At 49.4% G+C, this 21,767-nt stretch overlaps 1 protein-coding gene, 1 non-coding gene and 1 pseudogene across 11 annotated transcripts in view; 1 reads left to right on the forward strand and 2 right to left on the reverse strand.

Annotated features, from left to right (window-relative positions):
- The window catches only part of GREB1 (growth regulating estrogen receptor binding 1), a 161,389-nt gene that overhangs the window by 64,459 nt on the left and 75,163 nt on the right, over window positions 1-21,767 (reverse strand). For all 10 annotated transcript variants that reach the window (XM_055377502.2, XM_055377499.2, XM_063696059.1 and 7 more), the window contains exons 3-6: window positions 16,856-16,975; window positions 12,777-12,953; window positions 2,898-3,080; window positions 1,004-1,138 (exon numbers count right to left, since the gene is read on the reverse strand). In XM_055377502.2, the coding sequence (XP_055233477.2) occupies window positions 1,004-1,138; window positions 2,898-3,080; window positions 12,777-12,953; window positions 16,856-16,975 (615 nt within the window). The remainder of the gene's footprint in view (window positions 1-1,003; window positions 1,139-2,897; window positions 3,081-12,776; window positions 12,954-16,855; window positions 16,976-21,767) is intronic.
- LOC115933582 (5S ribosomal RNA) lies at window positions 17,659-17,777 on the forward strand. Its single transcript, XR_004069460.3, has one exon. It is a non-coding gene; the product is annotated as a 5S ribosomal RNA (ribosomal RNA).
- LOC115933675 (uncharacterized) lies at window positions 18,070-18,243 on the reverse strand (annotated as a pseudogene).

Genomic DNA, 21,767 nt, shown 5'->3' on the forward strand with positions numbered 1-21,767 from the left:
AACTTTACAGATGAGGAAATGGAGGTTCAGAGGTTTTGAGTTGCCCCAAATCACTCAGCTAAAAGGTAGCAGCACTGGAGCTTACACCCAGGCACCCCGACAGCAAAAACAGCAGGCTCTCCAGGCCATGATGGCAGAGGCGCTGGGGGCCTGGGCATGGGGAAGCAGCAAGGAGCTCTGGGCCTCTGGAGGAGAGTACATCCCAGTCCCCTGCCCAGGCGATGGATGGGCCAGGTGGGTACAAGGGCACTGGCTCCCTCCCAGGGCCAATGTGCCTCTACAGACCCTCTGGGCAGGAGGCATGAAAACAACCAGCGACCTTCCTGCGTCCACGGGAAGGCTGGTGTCCACCGTGATAACAATCGCCATGCTTAGGAAGTCTGTGCAACATGGTGAAGTGCCAAGCATGTACGTCAGGGTTCACATCTAATGTCACCTCTTGCCTCCACCTCCTCCTGCCCACGAGGGCAAGGACCCAGCCTCAATGAGCCTCACCTTCCCCATCAGTAAAATGTGGAAACTGACGCCTGCTCACAGCGTGGTTGTTGGACTTCAAGGCATTCATGGAGCTGGGGAGTGCTGAGCACGGGGTGAATGGCAGCAATCTGGTCTTTTCCACTCCTTCTAGCAATTCATTCAAACCCTGACTCAGCACCTTTACATACAGAGCAAATCATTCAAACCCTGACTCAGCATCTTTACATAGAGAGCTCTATGCTGTGCGGGGGTTGGGGTGGGGGGTGGTGCAGAGGGACCCTGCATATGTCCCCACCAGGGGATCCCACTTCATATCAAACAGGAAGAAAGAAACTCCCAATGAAAAACCTAGCATTCTTTGTTGAAAAGTATTACAAATTCAAGATGAAAGTAAAGGTGTTATAGAAAAAGATAACAGCCCCCTGATTTATTTTGAAGAATGCTTGACTGCATAGTCAACCAGACACTTCGGAGACAGTGCCAGCTCTGTGGATTTAGCAGCTCTGGCGTGTCTCCACCACCTCACCTGCCTGCTGAGCTCCCATCAGGATGCTGGGGTTCGTCCCAGGAACAGGCTCGCTGGGGAAGGCAGCCGCGCTCTCCAGGGCTGGGAAGAGGGAACTGGAACAAGTACTGGCGGGGATCTGCCGGCTTCTAAACTCTAAGGGGGCAAGGTGCACACGTGAAAACCAACTCGCTCTTCTCCAACAACTACAAAATGAGTTCCTGGAGTGGAACGTGTCCTACAGGACAGTGAGCTATGGAGACAGCCACACAAGCTGCCACCACATCCTGGTCTTTGTTTCAGCGTGAAGCCAGGGCAGGGGTGCGACTCTCTACTTGTGGCTATGTGCCAAGGGGCAGCTCTGGTTGTCAAGAGTGGGAGCAATGGTGAGTATTTAGAAGAAAGGGAAAAATTACACAAATAAGTCACCCTACAGCTACCCGTAGCCATAGACGAGAGTGTTACTTGAAGATAAAGAAATGATACCATCTTCCACCCTTATTTCCTCCTCTGGGAAAGGCCATCCCCAGCGGCCAGTGAGGTGGGGAACCTCTGAGGTGCTTGGACCCAGCAGGTGATCAAAGACGGTGAACTGGTCCCACACGGGGCAGAACCACTGCATCCTCTGGGCCTGAGAAATGACTGGCAAGTAGTAGGGGCTCAGGAGGCATTTACTGAACAAAACAAGAAAAGCAAGAGAGGAAGGAAGAGTAGGGTGTGAGCGGGGCGTGCCCAGAGCCACCCAGCCTAAGGCCTCTTCCTTCTACTCCCAGGACCTGCCCGGGAGCGTCCGGAAGACAAGATGGGAACAAACACAGACAAGGGAGGGACACCTCACACCCCAGACTTGCCCTCCACCCATGGCAGGCCGCTGAGGATCCAGCCTCCTCCTCACCCTGCGTTGCTGACTGTGGCCATGAAGGGCAAAGCTGAGACAAAGAAGGGTGGGAGGGCAGCCTGCTCCCAACATTTCTGAAAGCTGCATCCCAATCACTTCTTCAGAGACCAGCAACGTGAAGCTGGTCTTTCTGGCCATAGTTCAGGGTTCAGGGGCTTGGGTGGGGCATTGTTCAAGCCAAGCTGTCTTAAGTCAGGTTCTCAGCCTTGGCACCAGTGACATTTGCAGGGGGGGCTTCTTTGTGCTGGGGGCCACCCTGTGCACTGCAGAATATTCGGCCATACCCTGGTCCCTACCCCAGATGCTGGTGGCACCATCCAGTCATGACAATCAAACTTGTCTTGAGTTATGGCCACACGTTCCCTAGGGGACAAAAGTCACCCATGGTTGAGGACCACTTGGATGAACCACTCAATTTGGGGAGATGAGAACCACTGCCCCAAATACTTGCCATAGGAGGTAATGCACAGTCTGGCCCTCTGTCAACGTTTTTTTTTGTTCGTTTGTTTGTTTGTTTTGAGATGGAGTCGTGCTCTGCTGCCCAGGCTGGAGTGCAGTGGCACCATCTCAGCTCACTGCAACCTCCACCTCCCAGGTTCAAGTGATTCTCCTGCCTCAGCCTCCCGAGTAGCTGGGATTACAGGCGGGCACCACCATGGCCGGCTAACTTTTGTATTTTCAGTAAAGAAGGGTGTCACTGTGTTGGCCAGGCTGGTCTTGAACTCCTGACCTCAAGTGATCCCCTCACCTCAGCCTCCCAAAGTGCTGGGATTACAGGCGTGAGCCACCACAACTGGCCCTCTGTCGACTTTTAAACATCCCATCCAATTAGACTGTCACTGTCAACCAGCTTAACGCCCGTAACGCAAAGGAGCATTTTCCATTTCATAGGCCTGGCCTTTTGCCTGTGATGTGTGCTGCTATGCAGGGGCCTCTCCCCAGCATCACACCAACAGGCGCCACGGCCCACTTGGGGGCCCAGCACTCCCACACCTCCTCCACAGCCAACCTGCTCACCTGAGCCTTTCCAACAGATTAAAGGTCCTTTGGTTAGAGTCCCTTGTGCATTACGGACCAGGTAATACTTCAAGTGTTTCTGCTTCTTGGGTTGAGTGGTCAGTTTCAGATTTATATGATTGGAGAATTCCGTGAAGTAACAGAAGCCTTTCTTTCCACAGCCAACACAATTCCCAGAGAAACCTGGAGAAGGAAGTAAACCATAAACATCTTTCTTTTTTTTTTGTTTTGAGATGAAGTCTCGTTCTTGTCATCTAGGCTGGAATGCAATGGTGCGATCTCGGCTCGCTGCAACCTCTACCTCCCAGGTTCAAGTGATTCTCCTGCCTCAGCCTCCTGAATAGCTGGGATTACAGGCATCTGCCACCATGCCTAGCTGATTGTTTCGTATTTTTTAGTAGAGACGGGGTTTCACCATGTTGGCCAGGCTGGTCCTTTTCAAATAAGACAGAGTTCATCCAAACTCTGAAGGTTCACTTCCTGCACCACCAGCCAGAGAATGCCACAAGGCAAGCACCCCACCCTCTTAGACTAGCCCAGAGGTGAAGACGGCCTCAACTCGAATAAAAGAGGACCAAGAAGACTTAGTGATAGAGATGGGCCCGGGCAAACTTGGAAGATTTAACGTGCTTGAGGGCCCACTTAAACACCTATGTAGAGAGCAAACTTTGCAAGACAAGAGCCATCCCATTCCACTGTCTACACGGATCAGGCACCTGAAATGATGCGACAGGCTCTTATTTCCGTGGGGGTGGGTTAGTTACAGACTCTCAAAGCAATGTGACTAGTGAGATGGGCTACACTGGGAGACCTCCTAAGAGTCCAAAATTCCATCCTGCTATCAAGTTGATCCCGTGAGTTTCTGAAAAGAAATCAGGAGCGCTCCGCAATATCTGGCCAGCATGCTGGTGAGTGAATTCCGTGGCTTAGCAGCCAGTGGATGGAGACACTCTGCTAGAATGTGACTATCTTGCTGCTGCTGGCCTCTGCACCAGGCCTACAACTGACTTTCTGGGAGGTGATGGAGGCTTCCATCAGCTGTGAGACTCTAAGCAGGCTTCCTACGCAGTGGCAACGACCAAACCACCTCCTGGAAGCTATTAAAATCCAGAGAATGTGCTTGAAAAGACCTTCATACACTGTAAAGCCTATTCAGACCATAGGGATTGGGAGTGTTGGTTAAGATGAGAAATGTGAAGACTGGGCTTCTGCCCGGGCTGACTGCTTTATTTAAACGATCTTAAGACGGCCTTGTTTCACCCACTGGTATGTCTGGTTTCTTTGGGTTCAAAGGTCTTTGGCTGGGGAGATCCTGAAGCTAAGACTCATGTATCATATTCTCCATTTGATAAGTCTACAAAGGTCATTGTGCCTTAGGCCGTGAGGGCCACCCGGCTCTGTGTGTAACTCTGCTCTAAAACAGTCTCCCTAAGGTCTCTGGCTAGTGTTCAGAATAACTCCAGTTAGTGAAGGTTAAAAACATCTCCACAGATAAATAAGACATCTACATTACAGAGGCCTACTGGACTCCCTGATCTACTTTGAGCACATCTAGTCTTCCTCAAAAGGCATTAGAAATAAGGACAGATCTCCTGGCCTCGCCATAGGACAGTTACAGGATAATTTACCTTCCACAGTCCTATTCCCTCTGTGCCAGCACAAACAGTAAGGTCCTGGCGTGAAACACTGTCCTCTCCATGTGCTCGCTTTCCATGGGACAGGCAGGGAACTAACACTCACAGGGAACCAGGGCCATTCTTGTCATTCATCTCAACCCACAAGTGACACAGGAGCCAGTCAACCTGGAGGGCAAGTCCTTCTTTGTGAAATCAAAGAACCAGAGAGGCCAACTGTTCCAGTCCATAGGTACAGAAAGTGTGGCATTCAACTCCAGCCTGAGGATGATGTTCTCACCCACAGGCCTGGCATCCGAGGCTGCCCCAATGCCCCCTAGCCTTCATCTCCAGCTTTATTCCTGTCCTTCCTCTGATATGCTAATTCCCAGCTGGACTCCCCTGCCTTTCAACCCAGGCCGCTCCCACTGCCCTCCACCCACAGGCTCATCCTTTCCTCTGGGGGCCCCACCTGTACACCTCCAGCCCTCACTCAACATCCTGCTCCGATGCCTACTCCCAAGAGCCTTCTGTGACCCAAAGGCTGGCTGGCACTTTCCTCCAGACTCTTCCTGTGGCTCAGGGGCCTCTGAACATCCCAGTGACTGAAATTTGTGTCTTTTTCCCATCATTATTCCTCTAAGCTCGCAGCATGACTGCACGTGTGAGCTGTGTGTGTGCAAGTATACAGGTACTGACTAATACCCAACACGTGGCAGGCAGCCGGTTAACATCGAGAGGGAAGAAAGAAGAGAGGAAACAGGGTAACTGTAAACACAGCCTGTTAGGGTTTCTGTAAGCACTCTGAAGGAATAACCTCATGTCTTTGTTTATTCCTTCACCTCCAACTTAGGGACGCTTGAGATAAACCCAGCTCAACTGCTGCCTAAGAACGAGGCCCGAAGAAACCTTCAGAGCTCCCTGGAAGGGCTTCTAAGCCTGGTGTTAAAAAGATGGATGAACAGGGAACAGAACTGCAAGAAACTAAGAGCAACTTGCCAAGGCCAGGCTGTCAAACCTCTCCAGAGACAGCTAAGCAGGTTACAGGCCTCTGTCCCATAAGAAACACGGGCTGGGGACCGTCGCTGTGCTGCAGAGGCCGTCTCCATCTCCTCCGCTGGGATGGGAAGCACAGGGAGCCCTTTGTGATTCAGAAATGAGGGTGGACACCCTGGGTCTTGCTGGTACAGGAAACATTTAGGGACTCAGCAAGCAAACTGCTTTTCTGCTTTGGCAAAAACTTTCTGGTCAGGAGACCCAGCTGCTCTTCTGTGAGGTGTCTTGGAGAGATAGCCACAGAGGCCAACCAAGAAAACCACAGACAGCTTCCCAACCGGCCCTGGGAGAGACCGGAAATGCCAACACTCCAAGAAGGTATGGGAAAGGCAACAAAAATGTTCATGAGAAAGAGGAAAATAATGAGCCGTTCTCTTCAGAAATCTACCTTAGGACTTGAAAGTCTAGAAAGTTTTCTTTACATGATAGGCTTAGAAAGCATGGGATCCTGCCTGAAATCTCAAATTCCTGCCGGGTGTGGATATCCAGAATAGAAATTCTTCCTTCAGTGTCCTCACCATGGAAAACAGTCCATCTTAAACACGACTCTTGTCACCACGCACAGCCACACCCTGTGATTTTCCCGCGTCTAGTTCAGCAGCTGCAGGTAGCATTTGTTTAACAAGCACGTCCTGGGCAGCTATGTGTGCTGGCCACTGAGCAAGCCTCTCCCCTTCTGCTGAGAGGACAACTACATCCACTCCCCCAGCCCCTGCAAGGGAGTGTGCATAAGCCTGGATGTCTGAGGGGCCTGGGTTCAAATCCTAACTACAGTTAGGTGATGTGAGGCAGGTAACTAACACCTCTGAGCTTTGCTTTCCCCATCTGTCAACAAGCTGACAACAGCGGCTTCGTAGTGCACCTATCATGGGCCAGGCACTGTGCCAAGCACATTATAAATGTTCTCATTTAAACCTCATGAAGCCCAACAAAACAATCGGTAGCAGTGTCCCAGTTTACAGATGAAAGCAGCAAGGCAGAGGGAGAAACAGAAACCCATCCATGGTACAGGGTGACCAAGCCACGGCTACAGGGTAGAAAGTGCTGGAGTTAGGATTTGAACCCATCTCCTCCCAAAAACCCACCTTGTAGGAGCACTATGCGGGCTAAGTGCCTACGAGATATCTAACATGTCAGGGGCACTCTGCAAGCATCCCTCCTTCCTCTACCCTGGACTAAGTGTATTAGGAAGGAGAGAGCACAGTGGGGGTCATGACACTCACATGTGGCCCTAGGGGAGCAAATATATAGCCCCCCACAACAGTGTGAGATGTGCAGGAAGCAGCTCCATTTCTCTGGGTTTCCATGTTCCAACCATCAAAGGGAAGGCTATGACTAAATCGGCCCTATGCCTCCTTCTAGGACCAAAGTGACATGATTCTTCTTGGAAGCATCCGTAGGTGGCTTCCTTCAGACCCAGTGGTCTCTGAGCACTTGGCTCATAGCAGGCTGGAGATGGCCCAGGTTTACTGCTGGGGCCACTCCCTGTGCAGAGAGGAGTCCTCCCACAAAACCTCAGGGATGCCTCTAGAAGCCCACCTGCACCTGACCTTTCTTCTAGAACCACAGTCCAAGGAGATCTCGCTGACAGCCACTGCACCAGAGCTGGGAGCCACAAACCTGTGCCCCAGGCCTGATGCCTCCATCCAGTGCCTTCCCAGGAGAGTGGATGCTCAGAAGGGCCTTACTCTAGACCACTGTCCCTGCGCAGAGGGCCACTTGGCCCTAGTCATCAACACTCCATGAAAAAATGCAAATCTGACAAATACTTTTATGCACAAATATGGTTAGAAAGAAAATCTGATAGGAAACAAACCACATGCTCTGGGCAAGACATAGATTAAAAATGCATGGTTCGGCTGGGCGCGGTGGCTCACGCCTGTAATCCCAGCACTTTGGGAGGCGGAGGCGGGCGGAGCAGGAGGTCAGGAGATCCAGACCATCCTGGCTAACACAGTGAAACCCTGTCTCTACTAAAAATACAAAAAAATTAGCTGGGTGTGGTGGTGGGCGCCTGTAGTCCCAGCTACTCAGGAGGCTGAGGCAGGAGAATGGCGTGAACCCAGGAGGTGGAGCTTGCAGTGAGCCGAGATCGCGCCACTGCACTCCAGCCTGGGAGACAGAGCGAGACTCCGTCTAAAAAAGAAAAAAAAAATGCATGGTTCATTAATTGGGTATTGTTTTTGGTTAAAAAAAGAAATGGTCCCTGTTAGGAAGAAGGAACAGACACAATTAAATAATCCCATGATTGAGGCAGAAGTACCGGTAGCAACGACAGTAGTTCCTCAAATTTGGGCAGCATTTTCGAGTTTATAAAGATCATCATATAAAGAGCGGAGTTATCCTCAAAACCGCAGTCAGGTACCACGTACATCTTTATCCCCTTTATAGATGGCAAACCTGCAGCCCCAAGGCAGGAAGTACTTCTCTGCCAAGATGGGACTGGCTGTTCCAGCACAGTGTGCTGCAGAGAAGAATGAGGAAACAGCAGGAGTAATTTAGGAAGGCAATTCCAGGAAGACATCCTGGCAAGTGGGATTTAAATTGGGCCTGAACAGCAACTCTATGTTCCTTCCAAATAATGAGCCTTGAAAGCTCATGAGCTCAGATGAGCACACACTATACCTAGCAACTAATGACCACCCTCCCCGTGCCTGAAAATAAACAGTTACTTGGGGCAAAAATAAGATCATCTTTGGCTCATTGTGTGCCATATTAATTGAAAAAAGAAAAAACAAAATCTGGGAAACATTATTTTAAATCCCCACCTGGATGGAGAAAGGAAAAGACCATGGGAAAGGAAAACAACGTTATATATATATATATATATCCAGAGCCCCTGCCTTGGTATTTTGGCCAAATCCCAGCTCAAGTGTAGAAATGACCTCCTTGTGTTGGGGAAGCCTAAGGAGCCGTACCAGGATTCCAGGTGAGACAGGAAGTGGGGCAGGGGTCCCAGGTGTTCCCGCGGAAGATGAAGCACTCAGGGGTGGTAAATTGTATGATGTTGGGAGGTTTGAAACATATAATTCTCAGGCCATCGTACTCCTCTAGAATCCTGCAATAAGTTCATAACTAGTTCTTCTGCCTCAGTTTCTCCCTTTGCATAAAAATCAATTGTGTATCTGACTTCTAAGAGATCTTCCTAAAACACAAATTAAAACAGTCATCTAAATTTAACATCTAACACGCTAAATATCCTTAAAAATATCAATTATAAGGGTAAAACTAGGGAGGAAGGACCTACACATAAAGAAAAATTGAAGAGATACAGCAACCAAATGCTTTAGAACACCCTTGTCTGGATCTTGATACAAATGCACCAATTGCTTTTAAAAAAAAAAAAAAAGCGTAAGATACGATTTGAACACCCTGAATATTTGATAATATTAAATACCTGTTAAATCTTTTAGATATGATAATGGTATTGGATTTCTAATGAAAAGCCGTTATCTTTTTTTTTTTTTTTTTTTAATGGAGTTTCACTCTTGTCGCCTAGACTGGAGTGGAATGGCTTCATCTCAGCTCACTGCAACCTCCGCCTCCCAGGTTCAAGTGATTTTCCTGTCTCAGCCTCCCGAGTAGCTGGGATTACAGGCATGTGCCACCACGGCCAGCTAATTTTTGTATTTTTAGTAGAGACGGGGTTTCACCACGTTGGCCAGGCTAGTCTCAAACTCCTGGCCTCAGGTGATCCACTCCCCCCAGCCTCCCAAAGTACTGGGATTACAGGCATGAGCCACCGCACCTGGTCCCATTATCTTTTAGAGATAATGCCCTGCCGCTATATTTACAGATGAAGTGATACAATGTCTGGGATTTGTTTCAAAATAATCCCAGAAAGGGAGAAGAGGCGGACATTATCAATGAAACAAGACTGGCCACGTGTTGATAAACTTTAAAGAAGGCTAGATCACCTCATACCATGAGACTCTGTACTTCCGTAGTTTGAAAATAGCTCCTTTTCCAAGCAGAACCCAGCTGGGCACCCCACCCCGCCACGCTCTCCACCAGCCTCCGCTCCAGCCACAGAGCACTCTCGCCACCTCTCCAGTGTGCCACGCTGTCATGTACAGGGAGGTCCCTCTGCTGAGATGCCCTTCATCCTCCAGGACCTGGGCACCAGGGCCAGACCCTCGGGGTTCAAACAGCAGGGTGGCCCTGAGCAAGTCAGTTAGCCTCTCTGTGCCTTCATTTCTGTATATAACTCTAGATAATAATAGACCCACTGCATTGGCTATTTTAACTTATTTCGTGCAGTTTCTGGCATACGATAAATGCTCAAAAAGTGCCGACTGCTATTAGTGCTTGGTTTCTGTTGCTGTTATTCTCCAATTGGCAGAATTCCACTCATTTTTCAGGGCCCAACTCAGATACCACATCCTCCCATTCCCATCCTCACTGGGAGCCGGTGTGCTCCTCCGATTGCCGGAGCACCTTACCGTCTCTGCTGGACCATGTCGCACATGGATGTATTGTAAGATTTATTGACAGAGTCGTTGGTTGTGGACTTCTAGGCTGATTCTTGGTGTGCCTGCATCTCCCCACCCTGCCCCTAGACGTAACTGAAGGTCCAGGCTTTCATTTCACGTTATATATTCCGTAAATGCATGCTGAATTCTTTGCCTGCTGAATGAACAAAGGATTTGTTTACTCCCATCTAAGAAAAAACAATCTAGCAGAATATGTTTTCCTTTTTTATGTCTGAGCTGTCAACCCACTTAGATAAATTACCGGGCAATAAACTGAAACACACACCTAGATTTTAGTCTTTCAGCTTTTTCAGATAAAATACCTGAGTTGATTAAAAGTCACGAAAACAAGTCTCCTAATACTGCTGCTTCCCTCAAGGTATTACCCAGCCTGTATTTTATAGATCACTAAAAAGCACTGAGCCCTGCCGCTGCAGGGCTGGAGCGGACCACCTTGTCCTGTATAGCCATCAGACTTAATTGCAGGAAACCTAAACAGTGTTAAGTATGCAAGCTGAGAGCATAAAGTTATTTTATTAAAAGAAGAAAGCAATGGTTATTACCAACCAGGCCTTGTCACCCATTTCAGATGGCTTTGGCAAGCAATTAACAAAGCTCCTACACTTCCTCTCCTCGATGAGCTGGCTCTGTTACTGGGCTGGTGGTGAAGGAACTGGAAGATCCTCCTCTCTGCGGGCCAAGAGGCAGAGCCTCCTTGATTTACTACCCTGGCAATTCCTTTACAGTCACAAAGTGGTGGGATCCAGATGAATTCCCGGCCACCGCCAGATCAAACGCTAAGGCGGCCACCAGGCATGGCCTTGCGTACTCACTTTCATCCTGGGCGACTGTCGTAAGCGTTCAGTCTGTCATTGAATTATTCCATCAGCTTCTTTGCTAGAGTGGGTTTTCTGGAATGGTTCTGTTTTAGAGAACTAGTTACAGTGACTCCATGAGCCTGCCTCAAAAGAGTTGGCCAAAATGTTTTCTCTCCTTCATCACTGTCTAGTGGTGCTGTCCCTCGAGTGAGCATTCACCTGCCTCGTGTCAGAGTTCACACACGTGTGTGTCCCCAGCGCCTTTGTGGCAGGAACTATTGCGTTTTCTTCTCCCCTCTCTCCATTCTTCATCCTTTGCACAGCTCCTCAGACATACAGTGTGCTCAGTAACTACCCGTGGAGTGAGTTTATCCTCCCAGCTTTTGGAACTGTATCAAGCGCAAAACTGGAGGCTTCAACGTCTATACTCATGGAAAATATGTAAGAAATTGTGGGGGTTTTCAACTTAGAAGTTTTTCCCATAAATTCTCACAATCAAATTTGCTTCTGCATGAAGACTGTTCCTGAGGCTACATCTGAAGTGGATTATTACCAATCCTGCCTCCTGCCCAGATTTCCTCCAAAGAAGATGCCAGGCCAGACGGAGGGGCCGGACCCACAGTCACGGGATGAGAACAGACTGCCAAAGGGCCAGGGCACATGTGCAAGTCACCTCCCCGCTTCATGGATGAGGACGCAGAAGCCCAGGGGGATACACAGCGACCTGTGGGCAGATGCAGGGCCGGAACCCAGATCCCCGGGCTCTCAGTCCACACCTCGGGTGTCCCTACATTTTACTCCACAATGGGGGAGCCTGCTGAGTGATGGCCCGGCACACAGTAAGAACTCAATTACATCATATGAGCAAAGGCAGCCAGGCTTGGCAAGGCCTGGCCTCAGCTCTGCACTCAGAGCCTTAGTGGGCCAGCGGTTGTTGGAAAGATCAAAGGCTAGTGGTGCCGGTGGCTGGAAGGGAAAACGGTGGCTCCCCCACCTTGACCTTGACCACAACATGGTCAAGACCACGTGGGATGGTACCGGGTAGAATCTGGAGCCAGGAAGACTTGGGTTTGAATCCCGGCTCTGTCCTCTTTACTCACGCGGCCTTGAGCAACTTAACAGATCCAAGCCCACCTATAAAACTGGGGTAATAAAGATCACCTCTTGGCTGGGCGTGGTGGCTCATGCTTGTAATCCCAGGACTTTGGGAGGCCAAGGTGGGCAGATCATTTGAGGCCAGGAGTTTGAGACCAGCCTGGCCAACATGGTGAAACCCCATCTCCACTAAAAATACAAAAATTAGCCGGGTGTGGTGGCGCATACCTGTAATACCAGCTATTTGGGTGGCTGAGGCAGGAGAATCACTTGAACCCAGGAGGTGGGGGTCGCAGTGAGCTGAGACAGTAACACTGCACTCCAGCCTGGGCGACAGAGAGAGACTCTGTCTCAAGATAAACAAGCAAACAAACAGACCATGTCTTGAGAGATGAGTGATAAACCAAAGGGAAAACAGATACAGGGTGCCTGGCAGTCCTTCAGGACAGAACATTCTGGAAGCAGCAACACACTCGGCCTCATTCTCCTCTGCCTCTGTAGGCTGTTTCTGAGACTGTCTAGGACAGGGTTTGTCACCCATTCTTGACACAAGCAGGCACTTAAGGAGGTTTGAAGAATAAATGTATGAAAAATGAATGCTAAATGATGAGCTTTCTGCAGGGATGCAGTCATACTGTAAATGCATCTCATTTGCATTCCATTCCACAAAGAACTCGTCTACCAAAAAACAGAAACAGGGCTGCATGCTGCGCCTGGGGTCCCAAAGATGGTCCCTCTGTTGCCACCACCCCCCACCGTGACCTCCCTTGACCCTGCTCTACCCCATGCAGAAGGAGCCACAGAGGATGACAAAGCAGTACTTACCAAGAAGAGCATTGTGGCCATTGTCATCCGGCAAGAACCTCTTGTCAACGGCGCACACCAGGAGATGGTCTGGCAGGCTGGGGGACTTGGCCCCCACGAGGAGAAAGCCGGCAGGGACGTCCATGGGCTCGTTGGAAATGGAGACGAGGCGCAGGTCCTTCCCGGCCTGGCAGAACCCTAGGAGGGGTGGACAGGGTTCACACGCTGCCCAGGGCTTCCCAGAAGCGGGGTCACAGGGGCAAAGGGAGGAAATGTTCTGGGTCTGCTCAGGAGAAACCCTTACCTCTGGGTGTGCTTGACCTCAAAATTAATCCTGAGAGATAAAACTATAATCTTAGTTGGCCGGGCATGGTAGCTCACGCCTGTAATCCCAGCGCTTTGGGAAGCCAAGGCGGGAGGATCACTTGAGGTCAGGAGTTCAAGACCAGCCTGGCCAATGTAGTGAAACCCCATCTACTAAAAATACAAAAATTAGCCAGGCGTAGTGGCACACACCTGCAATCCCAGCTACTCGTCAGGCTGGGGCAGGAGAATCATTTGAACCCGTAAGGCAGAGGTTGCAGTGAGCTGAGATTGTGCCCCTGCACTCCAGCCTAAGTGACAAAGTGAGACTCCATCTCAAATATATATATATATATATATATATATATATATAATCATAGTTATCCACGACACAGATCACACGTTATTTGTCTATCGGTGCCACATTAATGTGCAAATGAAGCTCAACAGGAAGAAACTTTAAACACATGATGGCAAACGGAAACATAAACAAGATAAATCCATAAGAAACTGAGGGTCCTCTGATGTTTTTTACATGCTGCATTTTATGGGGATGAGAAAGAGGCCATCATGAAAAATGAAGGCTGAGAATCTGATAGTGTCAGTTTCCTCTAGGGGGTCATGGGGAGGACTGGCGGCCAGGACACAGGCACTGAGCAGGCCGAGAGCACAGGGATTCTCATTCCATGCCCTTCAGAACCTTTTGCGTGTTAGAGATTGTAAATACATTTCCTGTTCAAATAATACATTTCTACAAACATCTGGGGGGGAAAGGTAAAATAGAGAGCCAGCTGAAACTAATTTGGATAAGCCTTTTCCAGGGTCTTGTCCCAGGTAAGGGCACACCCAGCCCCATCTCCTGTGCTTCCTGTAGCTTTAGCTCCCGACTGAGACCTCTCTGGGAGCCCTGACAAGCCAAGGCCTTCCCAGCAGAGCTCTACAGGACGTCATGAAGACTTTCCTCCTGAGTGCAGTGCTTCCCCACTCACCATCATTTGCTCTGTGGTTTTCCATGTGCCCCTGGGCGGGGGCAGGAGAAAGCAACACCTGTGGGGGAGATGCTGGCAGGCATGGGGCCAGCACCACCACACGCCAGGCACCAGTGAGGCAGGCTCTGCAAAACTCTCATGTCATCACCTGCAGCAAAGTGTGGCTGTTCCCATTTTGAAGATAGGGAAACTGAGGCTCAGAGAGGCTGAGTGATTTGCTGCAAGCTACAGAGAGGTGGACCAGGAAGGGAGGCCAAGCTGACTCCCAGGTCTGGGGCATGATATGGTCTGGCTGTGCCCCCATCCACAGCTCATCTTAAACTGTAATTCCCACAATTCCCACATATTGTGGGAGGGATACAGTGGGAGGTAACTGAATCATGGGGGTGGGTCTTTCCCACACTATTCTCGTGATAGTGAGTATGTCTCGTGAGATCTGATGGTTTTAAAAAGGGGAGTTTCCCCACACCAGCTCTCCTGTCTTGTCTGCTGCCATGTGATGTGCCTTTCACCTTCCACCACGATTGTGAGGCCTCCCCAGCCACGTGGAACCGTGGGTCTAGGAAACCAGTTTCTTTTGAAAATTGCCCAATCTTGGGTATGTCTTTATCAGCAGTGTGAAAATGGACTAATACAGGGCAGTTCCTTGCATTGGCTTGGGAAAGGGAGGTCAATTCCCTGAGGTCAAGGTCAATCCCCAGGGGGTCCCCTAACTCTCTGACCTAGGTCCCTCCCAGCCCAGTGTGGTCCATGCCTTCTGAAGAGCTGGAGGGATGTAGGCCATGAGTAGTCACAGTGTTTACTGTATTTATTTGGAAATTATGTGAAAATATAATGACCATTGGAGAGTTTACCTCTTAACATTTATTTTTTTAAGAGATAGGGTCTTGCTATGATGCCCAGGCTGGCCTCAAAGTCTGGGCTCAAGCAATCCTCCTGCCTCAGCCTCCCGGTAGCTGGGACTTGACTACTTGTGCCACCATGCCTGGCTGAAGAGTTCACCTCTTACCATTTAATTCAGCGGCCTTTTAAATACTTGGACACTGGAAGTCCCACCTCACTAAGAGCCACCATATTGCCTTCCCCTTGCCTGGAAGAGCAGCCCAGCGAGGGCCGAGTCCCTCCCCTCCCAGTCATCATGCTCAGGGTCAAGTCCAGTCCCCAAGGCAGAACACATGGGGCCTTCACACCACGTCTCATCACTCCTCCAAGCCTGGCTCTGCCACACCTCAGGCCCCTACGTAAATAATCTGCTAGCAGTTCCTCCAAATGAGCTGTAATTTTACCCACTAAGCCTTTGCACATGCTGTTCCCTCTGTCTGGAACTTCCCAGCTTCCTCTAACCCCTCCACAGTCTCCTGGCTGACTCGTACTAATCCTCCAAAACCCAAAGGGCCACCTCCTCCAGGAAGCCTTCCCAAAACTCTCTACCTGCGTTAGAGCCCCTCCTCTGCTCGATGCACCCCTGCTTGCTCCCAACTGTGTGCAAAGTATCCAATTCCCTGTATAGCTCCCATCAAACAGGGATCTCTCATCCCATTTATCTCCATATTTCCAGAGCAAAGAGTTCAATAATTACTTCAATTACTGCTTAATTTAATAATACCCAGTTAGTTATCTTAAATAACTAAGGACTGAGCACAATGCCTGGACATAGTAGGCATTCCAGAAATATTTGTATGGGGGTAACATAGTGTCATATGTAAACCATTTTACAAATAAGGAAGCAGAGGCTCAGCGAGATGCAGTGATTGGCCCGCAGCTATTCAACTATCTGCTAAGCAGCATGGCCTGCACGTTCCAGTTGTGTCTGATGCCCAAGCTGATGTTCTCGCCACTAACTGGCCTCCCCACTTGACTGACATGGTGTCAGACAGATGAACTCACTAGCAAAGAGGTCGTGTGGCTCATGGGTGGCAGAGTCAGGGGTGTACACCAAGCCTGAGTGCACAGCACAAGCTCTCAGCACAGGACTAAGCTGCCACCCACCCAGCATCTCCAGGCCTCTGTTCCTCAACAGTGAAACTGTACCATTACTGACTGTACAGGGTCCCTGAGATTATGTGTATCTGCCTGTTCAACATTGACGTACTGATGGGTATGAAAGATTATTCCAGCCAGGCACAGGGGCTCACGCCTGTAATCCCAGCACTTTGGGAGGCTGAGGTGGGTGGATCACCTGAGGTCAGGCGTTCGAGACCAGCCTGGTCAACATGGTGAAACCCCATCTCTACTAAAAATACAAAAATTAGCCAGGCATGGTGGCATGTGCCTATAATCCCAGCTACTCGGGAGGCTGAGGCAGGAGAATTGCTTGAACCCGGGAGGTGGAGGTTGCAGTGATCTGAGACTGCACCACTGCACTCCAGCCTGGGCAACAGAGTGAGATTCTGTCAAAAAAAAAAAAAAAAAAAAAAAGAAAGATTATTCCTCCTCATCACTTCTGAGTTCAATATGCTGTGCAAACAGGCCTGAGCAGGGAAAATGTATTCTAGGTTCCAAGCAACCAACACAGAAAAATGAATGTCTGGCTCCCAAGCCACTGGTAAAGTTGAGGCTGTCCAAGGAGTGGCACAGAGGCCTGCCTTAGCATCCCAGGATGGTGTCTCTGGAGCTCCTGTTTCAGGAGGGCAGGCCGGGCCAGCACCTGCTGCGGGCCCAAGGGCATGGCTCACACCTCAGGGAAAGCAAAGAGGAAGAGCAAAGAGGACCCCTGCAGCACACAGTCACAGGCCCAGTCACCCGCCTGGCCACTGCCTCCGGGCAGCATGACAGGCACTGCCTGGCCAGGAGCTGGCAGAGGCTCACCGTCTGTGGTACAGCATCCTTCAGGCAGAGGGTGCAGCTGGAAAGGGTTTGGGGGGCCGTTTGTTTCCAGCCCTCCTTCTCCCTCTTCTTCCTCTTCCTCATTGTCCACTCGGCTACCACCTAGATGGGGGAAGAAGAGTGATGAGCAAGGCAGCTGCTGTCTGGCCTCAGAGCTTCCCCCAGGGGCTTTCCTCTGCCTGCATTCTCAGGCTCAACAAGCCCAGGACCTACGGAACTAATCCAGAATGGGTTCCACCCATCCCTAACAAGCACTCAGCACGTCTAGCTAGTTGGAAATTAACTTGTCCTTACAAACAGTCTGTCAGTCGGGTTTTATCAACCTTCTTTACTGGAGGGAAAAGCTGAGGCTTGCTCGGGTTGGATGACTCGCCCAAGGTCACACGGCACACAGACCTGGGCCTCATGACTCCAAATTCAGGTTAACTTCTCTTCCATCTGTCACAGCTGTGCATACACTAGAGGTTTAATATGTATCAAATTGGTTGATAAGGACTGAGCGCAATGCCTGGACATAGTAGCGTTCCAAAGATATTTGTGTAGATGGTACCATAGTGTCATATGAAGACCATTTTACAAAACAGGAAATGGAGGCTCAGAGAGATCCAGCAATTGGCCCACAGCTATTCAACTATGTGCTAGTAGCATGGCCCACACGTTCCCAGTCCTGTGTGATGCCCAAGCTGATGCTCTTGCCCCTAACCTGCACTGCTTCATTTGGGACACAAAATATAGGTAGTATGAACAGCTTTACACAATACAAGACAGCTGTCAAACGGCACATTGTCTATGGCCATACCACCCTGAACGCACCTGATCTCGTCTGATCTCAGAAGCTAAGCAGGGTCGGGCCCGGTTAGCACTTGGATGGGAGACCTCCTGGGAATACCAGGAGCTGTAGGCCAGGCACGGTGGCTCAAGCCTGTAATCCCAGCACTTTGGGACGCCGAGGCAGGTGGATCACCTGAGGTCAGGAGTTCGAGACCAGCCTGGCCAACATGATGAAACCCTGTCTCTACTGAAAATACAAAAAATTAGTTGGGCGTGGTAGTGTGTGCCTGTAATCCCAGCTACCCAGGAGGCTGAGGCAGGAGAATCGCTTGAACCTGGGAGGTGGAGGTTGCAGTGAGCCGAGATCACGCCACTGCACTCCAGCCTGGGCAACAAGAGCAAAAACTCCGTTTCAAAAAAAAAAAAAAAATTATCCCCAAGGGAAGAATGCATGTAAACACTACTAGACACACAAACACACACACATACAAATAGCCATTCTATAACAGGGTCAGGTATGGTATGGATGTAGGAAGCTTTTTTTAAACTGATAAGAACAGATACTACACTTGGTCTTAGCCAAAAGGCCGAGAAGCGATGTAGGAAGCTTTTTATAAGTGAAATAATATTTCAGAAGGAATAGTCACTGTTGAACGGGTCAGGAGAGCCTAGGGGTGGCCATGGAAATCCTGCAACTCCCTGGACACATGCTCTGTCACTACAGGGAAATGAAATTCTCTCAGCTCCGGCAGGCAGGATCTGTGCCCTCACTCATCCCTGTATTCTAGGCACCCCACAAGGAAGCTAAGTATGACTGTGTGTTGGGCAGCCCAGGGGCTCTGGGTACACAGAATCGTACCTTATTCACTAAGCACTGCTGGAGAAGGCAGGATCTCAGTCTGTTGAAATTTAGTCCTGCCAACTTCTTGTAAGTTAGACATTTGGGGTAAAAATCTTTCTCAACTTCTCTATCTTTAAATGTCATTTAATAAATAGCATACAGAGTTCTTCAGGGAACAGGGTCATTATGAACATCCTTAAACACACTGGGCCAGGATACAGGCACTCTTTGCTTCTTCTTTCTTTTGTTTTTTTTTTTTTTTTGAGATGGAGTTTCTTTCTTGTCACCCACACTGGAGTAAAATGGTGCGATCTCGGCTCACTGCAATCTCCGCCTCCCGGGTTCAAGCAATTCTCCTGCCTCAGCCTCCCAAGTAGCTGGAATTACAGGCACCTACCACTACGTCCAACGAATTTTTGTATTTTTAGTAGAGATGGGGTTTCACCATGTTGGCCAGGCTGGTCTCAAACTCCTGATCTCAGGTGATCCACCCGCCTCGGCCTCCCAAAGTGCTGAGATTATAGGCACGAGCCACCGGGCCCGGCCCGCTTCTTATTTCTTTGTCTTCTCCTCCAGTGTTGGTTTATTTGCTGTCAAGTCTCAAACTCTCACTTAACTTGGCTCTAACACCGTCCATCCATCCAGAGGGCTAAGCAACCTAGGTTAATGATGAAATCATGTGTAGTAGAAAGAGATTGGACTGGAAATCAGGGAGCTCAAGTTTCCGTACTAGCCTGGGCCACTGCCTATGTGGACGCAGGAAAATTGCTTAACCTCTCTGTGCATCTGATCCTGCATCTTTAAAATGAGGTGGTTAATCCAGACAAACCCTAAGGTCACCTGGAGTTCTGATGGTCTGTGTGGAAAAACGTGGCCCTCAGAGCTGCACGGGAGTTCCAGATGTGATTAAACGGTAGAGCATACTGGAAACATGGCCTCACAATGGCTACCATTTCAAACGGGCTTGTGGCACAAGAGGCAGAAGAAGCTGAACGTTTCCAGCAGGTGGGAACCGTGACTTTGGGAAGGTCATAGCAGGAGGTGACTCAAGAACTCCTGATCTCTCAGACTTCCTGGGCTTAGAGGACACAGAGGTGGTAGGAAAGGTGTGAAGAGATTACCCAGAGTGGGGGTGGGGAGGGAGATACACTCTTGAGCCTGCTTCGGATGCTTTCTTCCTGCCATTACATACAGCAGGCGTGGTTTTAGCAGAAGGTGTAAAGAGTCATGCCCAGACCCCAGGCGCCAGCAAGGCAGTACAGGTCTCCATGTCGGGGACACAGAAGACTCTGCAAAATCGACTCTGGTCTCTAAGCTAGCACCACAGAGGCTCAGAGGGGATGGCACAGATGCCAACTATCAGTGAAATAAGGGAGACACATCCCAGGAAAACTAAAACCAGCAGCCCCCAAGGCCCGCACCGTCGCAGCCAAGGGCACACCCGGGAATGCCTGCATGTGATTCTGCCAAGTTGCTAAGAACGGCAATTAAGACTCTCAGAAGGCATGAAAGAAAAGGGTCGTAAGCCTCAAAAGGTCAAAGAAAGAGCTCAAAATCCAGTCAGTAAGAAAGCAGGATTAAAGGTCAAAGGTCTACATCAGATATTCCAGGGGCTGTGATGGGAAGATCCGCCAGCAACAAGCTCGAGGGGACATTCCTGCCTGGGAGCAGACTAAACCAGCCATGTTTACCCAGGTCTCCTGGCAGGATGAGAGCTCTAAAATGGCTTTAGACAAAACCAACTGGATTGGGAGCTTAGAATCCTAATAACAAAACACAGGAACTCAGGGGCCTGGAGCGCCGCTTCCCTCCTTTCTGTGCAAGGCTACCGCTTTTAATGTTGACATGCAATTGTGTTTTCTTTCCATGAGCAGAAACTCTATGGCATTCTAAGTGGGTGGGACTACAGGATTTTACCTACATCCTGTTTAATGAATAAATACTTATCCCAAAATGCTGGACAGTGTCTGTTTTGTTGATCTCTCTTTTTTTAAAAAAATCAAGAATGTATAAGGGTTTTTCCCCTAAAGGAGGTGGTAGGTTAACAGCCCTAATTCAAAGAACAAAGTAGTAAGACTCCTGTTAAATCCCCCTCACAAATACATAAAATGTTAACAGATCAAGGGGTGTTCAGTATACCAGCACTCTGGTCATAAAAACCATCTTTAATGTCATTGTCTGAAGAAGGCCAGCAATGAGATAAGAAACCCCGACAAACAGACACAGCGAGATGTGGCCTGGATAAGCCTGTCTGCACCAGGTTTGACTATGCAGAAAGCAGGGCCTCTAGCTGAGTGCTTGGTTTAGGGTAACATTTAGCAAACCAAAAAGAGTCTGTCTCTTCCCACCAGCCCCATCAGCCCCCTTGTTTTCCTGCACTAGAAAACCAAACTCTCAGAGGACTTCTCTCTTCTGTTTGTCGGACAAATGGGAAAATCATAGGGCTTGTTCCAGTTTTCCTACCAACGTGGAGCTGGACAAGCCGGCTGACAGCTGGCAGGGAACCTTCAACCGCAGCACCGGAGGAATGAAGGCTTAAGCCTCAGCGCTGTCCCTGGACAGTGCCACATGTCCAACAGCAGATAAGGGCACCCTGAGCTGTCGGAATGTCAGACACAGCCTCCCAGTTAAAGGTGGGCAGAAAGCAACTATCAAGATCTTTCAACAGGAGGGAAAGCTAATTTGGAATCCTCAAAGGGCTTTCTACTCCTCTCTCCCCCTGTGGGCAGCCCTGAGTCTACTCAACCCCTTGTCTGTCCCCTTTTTATCTCAGAGCTTGGCCAAAGCTGAGTATGCAACGGCTGCTCAGTCACTCAAGCTTCCAGCAAGCCACCCTTCCATCTTCCCAAATCACAGAATTCAATGACTTCAGCTTGTGAGGTGAAAGCACTTTGTGGATTTTAAGGTATCATTCAAATAAACATTACCATCAATATCACTAGTATTAATCCATAATTAGCCACAAAGCTCTTCAATACTGTAGATGTAGAGGATGACCAGGTAATTCATATTCCACCAAAGTCTTTCAACTGGCCAAAAACAGTCCATAAAATACTCTCCAGCCATTTCTCGGCTCCCCATAAAATCACAGTGACGTCTCCCATGCCAGAAAACATCAGTGCTTTTGATGTGAATGCCAGCGAATTCTCGGTTTTCCTAATGCATGGTTTTGACCACAGTCTAGTTTCTCTCAGACCCACATCCAGTCCTTCCAGGGGTTTAGAAGGGCCATTTGCAAGGTTAATTTAGTAAGGATGTTTTAAACAATGACACAGAAATGCC

This window comes from Gorilla gorilla, chromosome 12 (assembly GCF_029281585.2).
Source record: "Gorilla gorilla gorilla isolate KB3781 chromosome 12, NHGRI_mGorGor1-v2.1_pri, whole genome shotgun sequence".
NCBI lineage: Eukaryota > Metazoa > Chordata > Mammalia > Primates > Hominidae > Gorilla > Gorilla gorilla.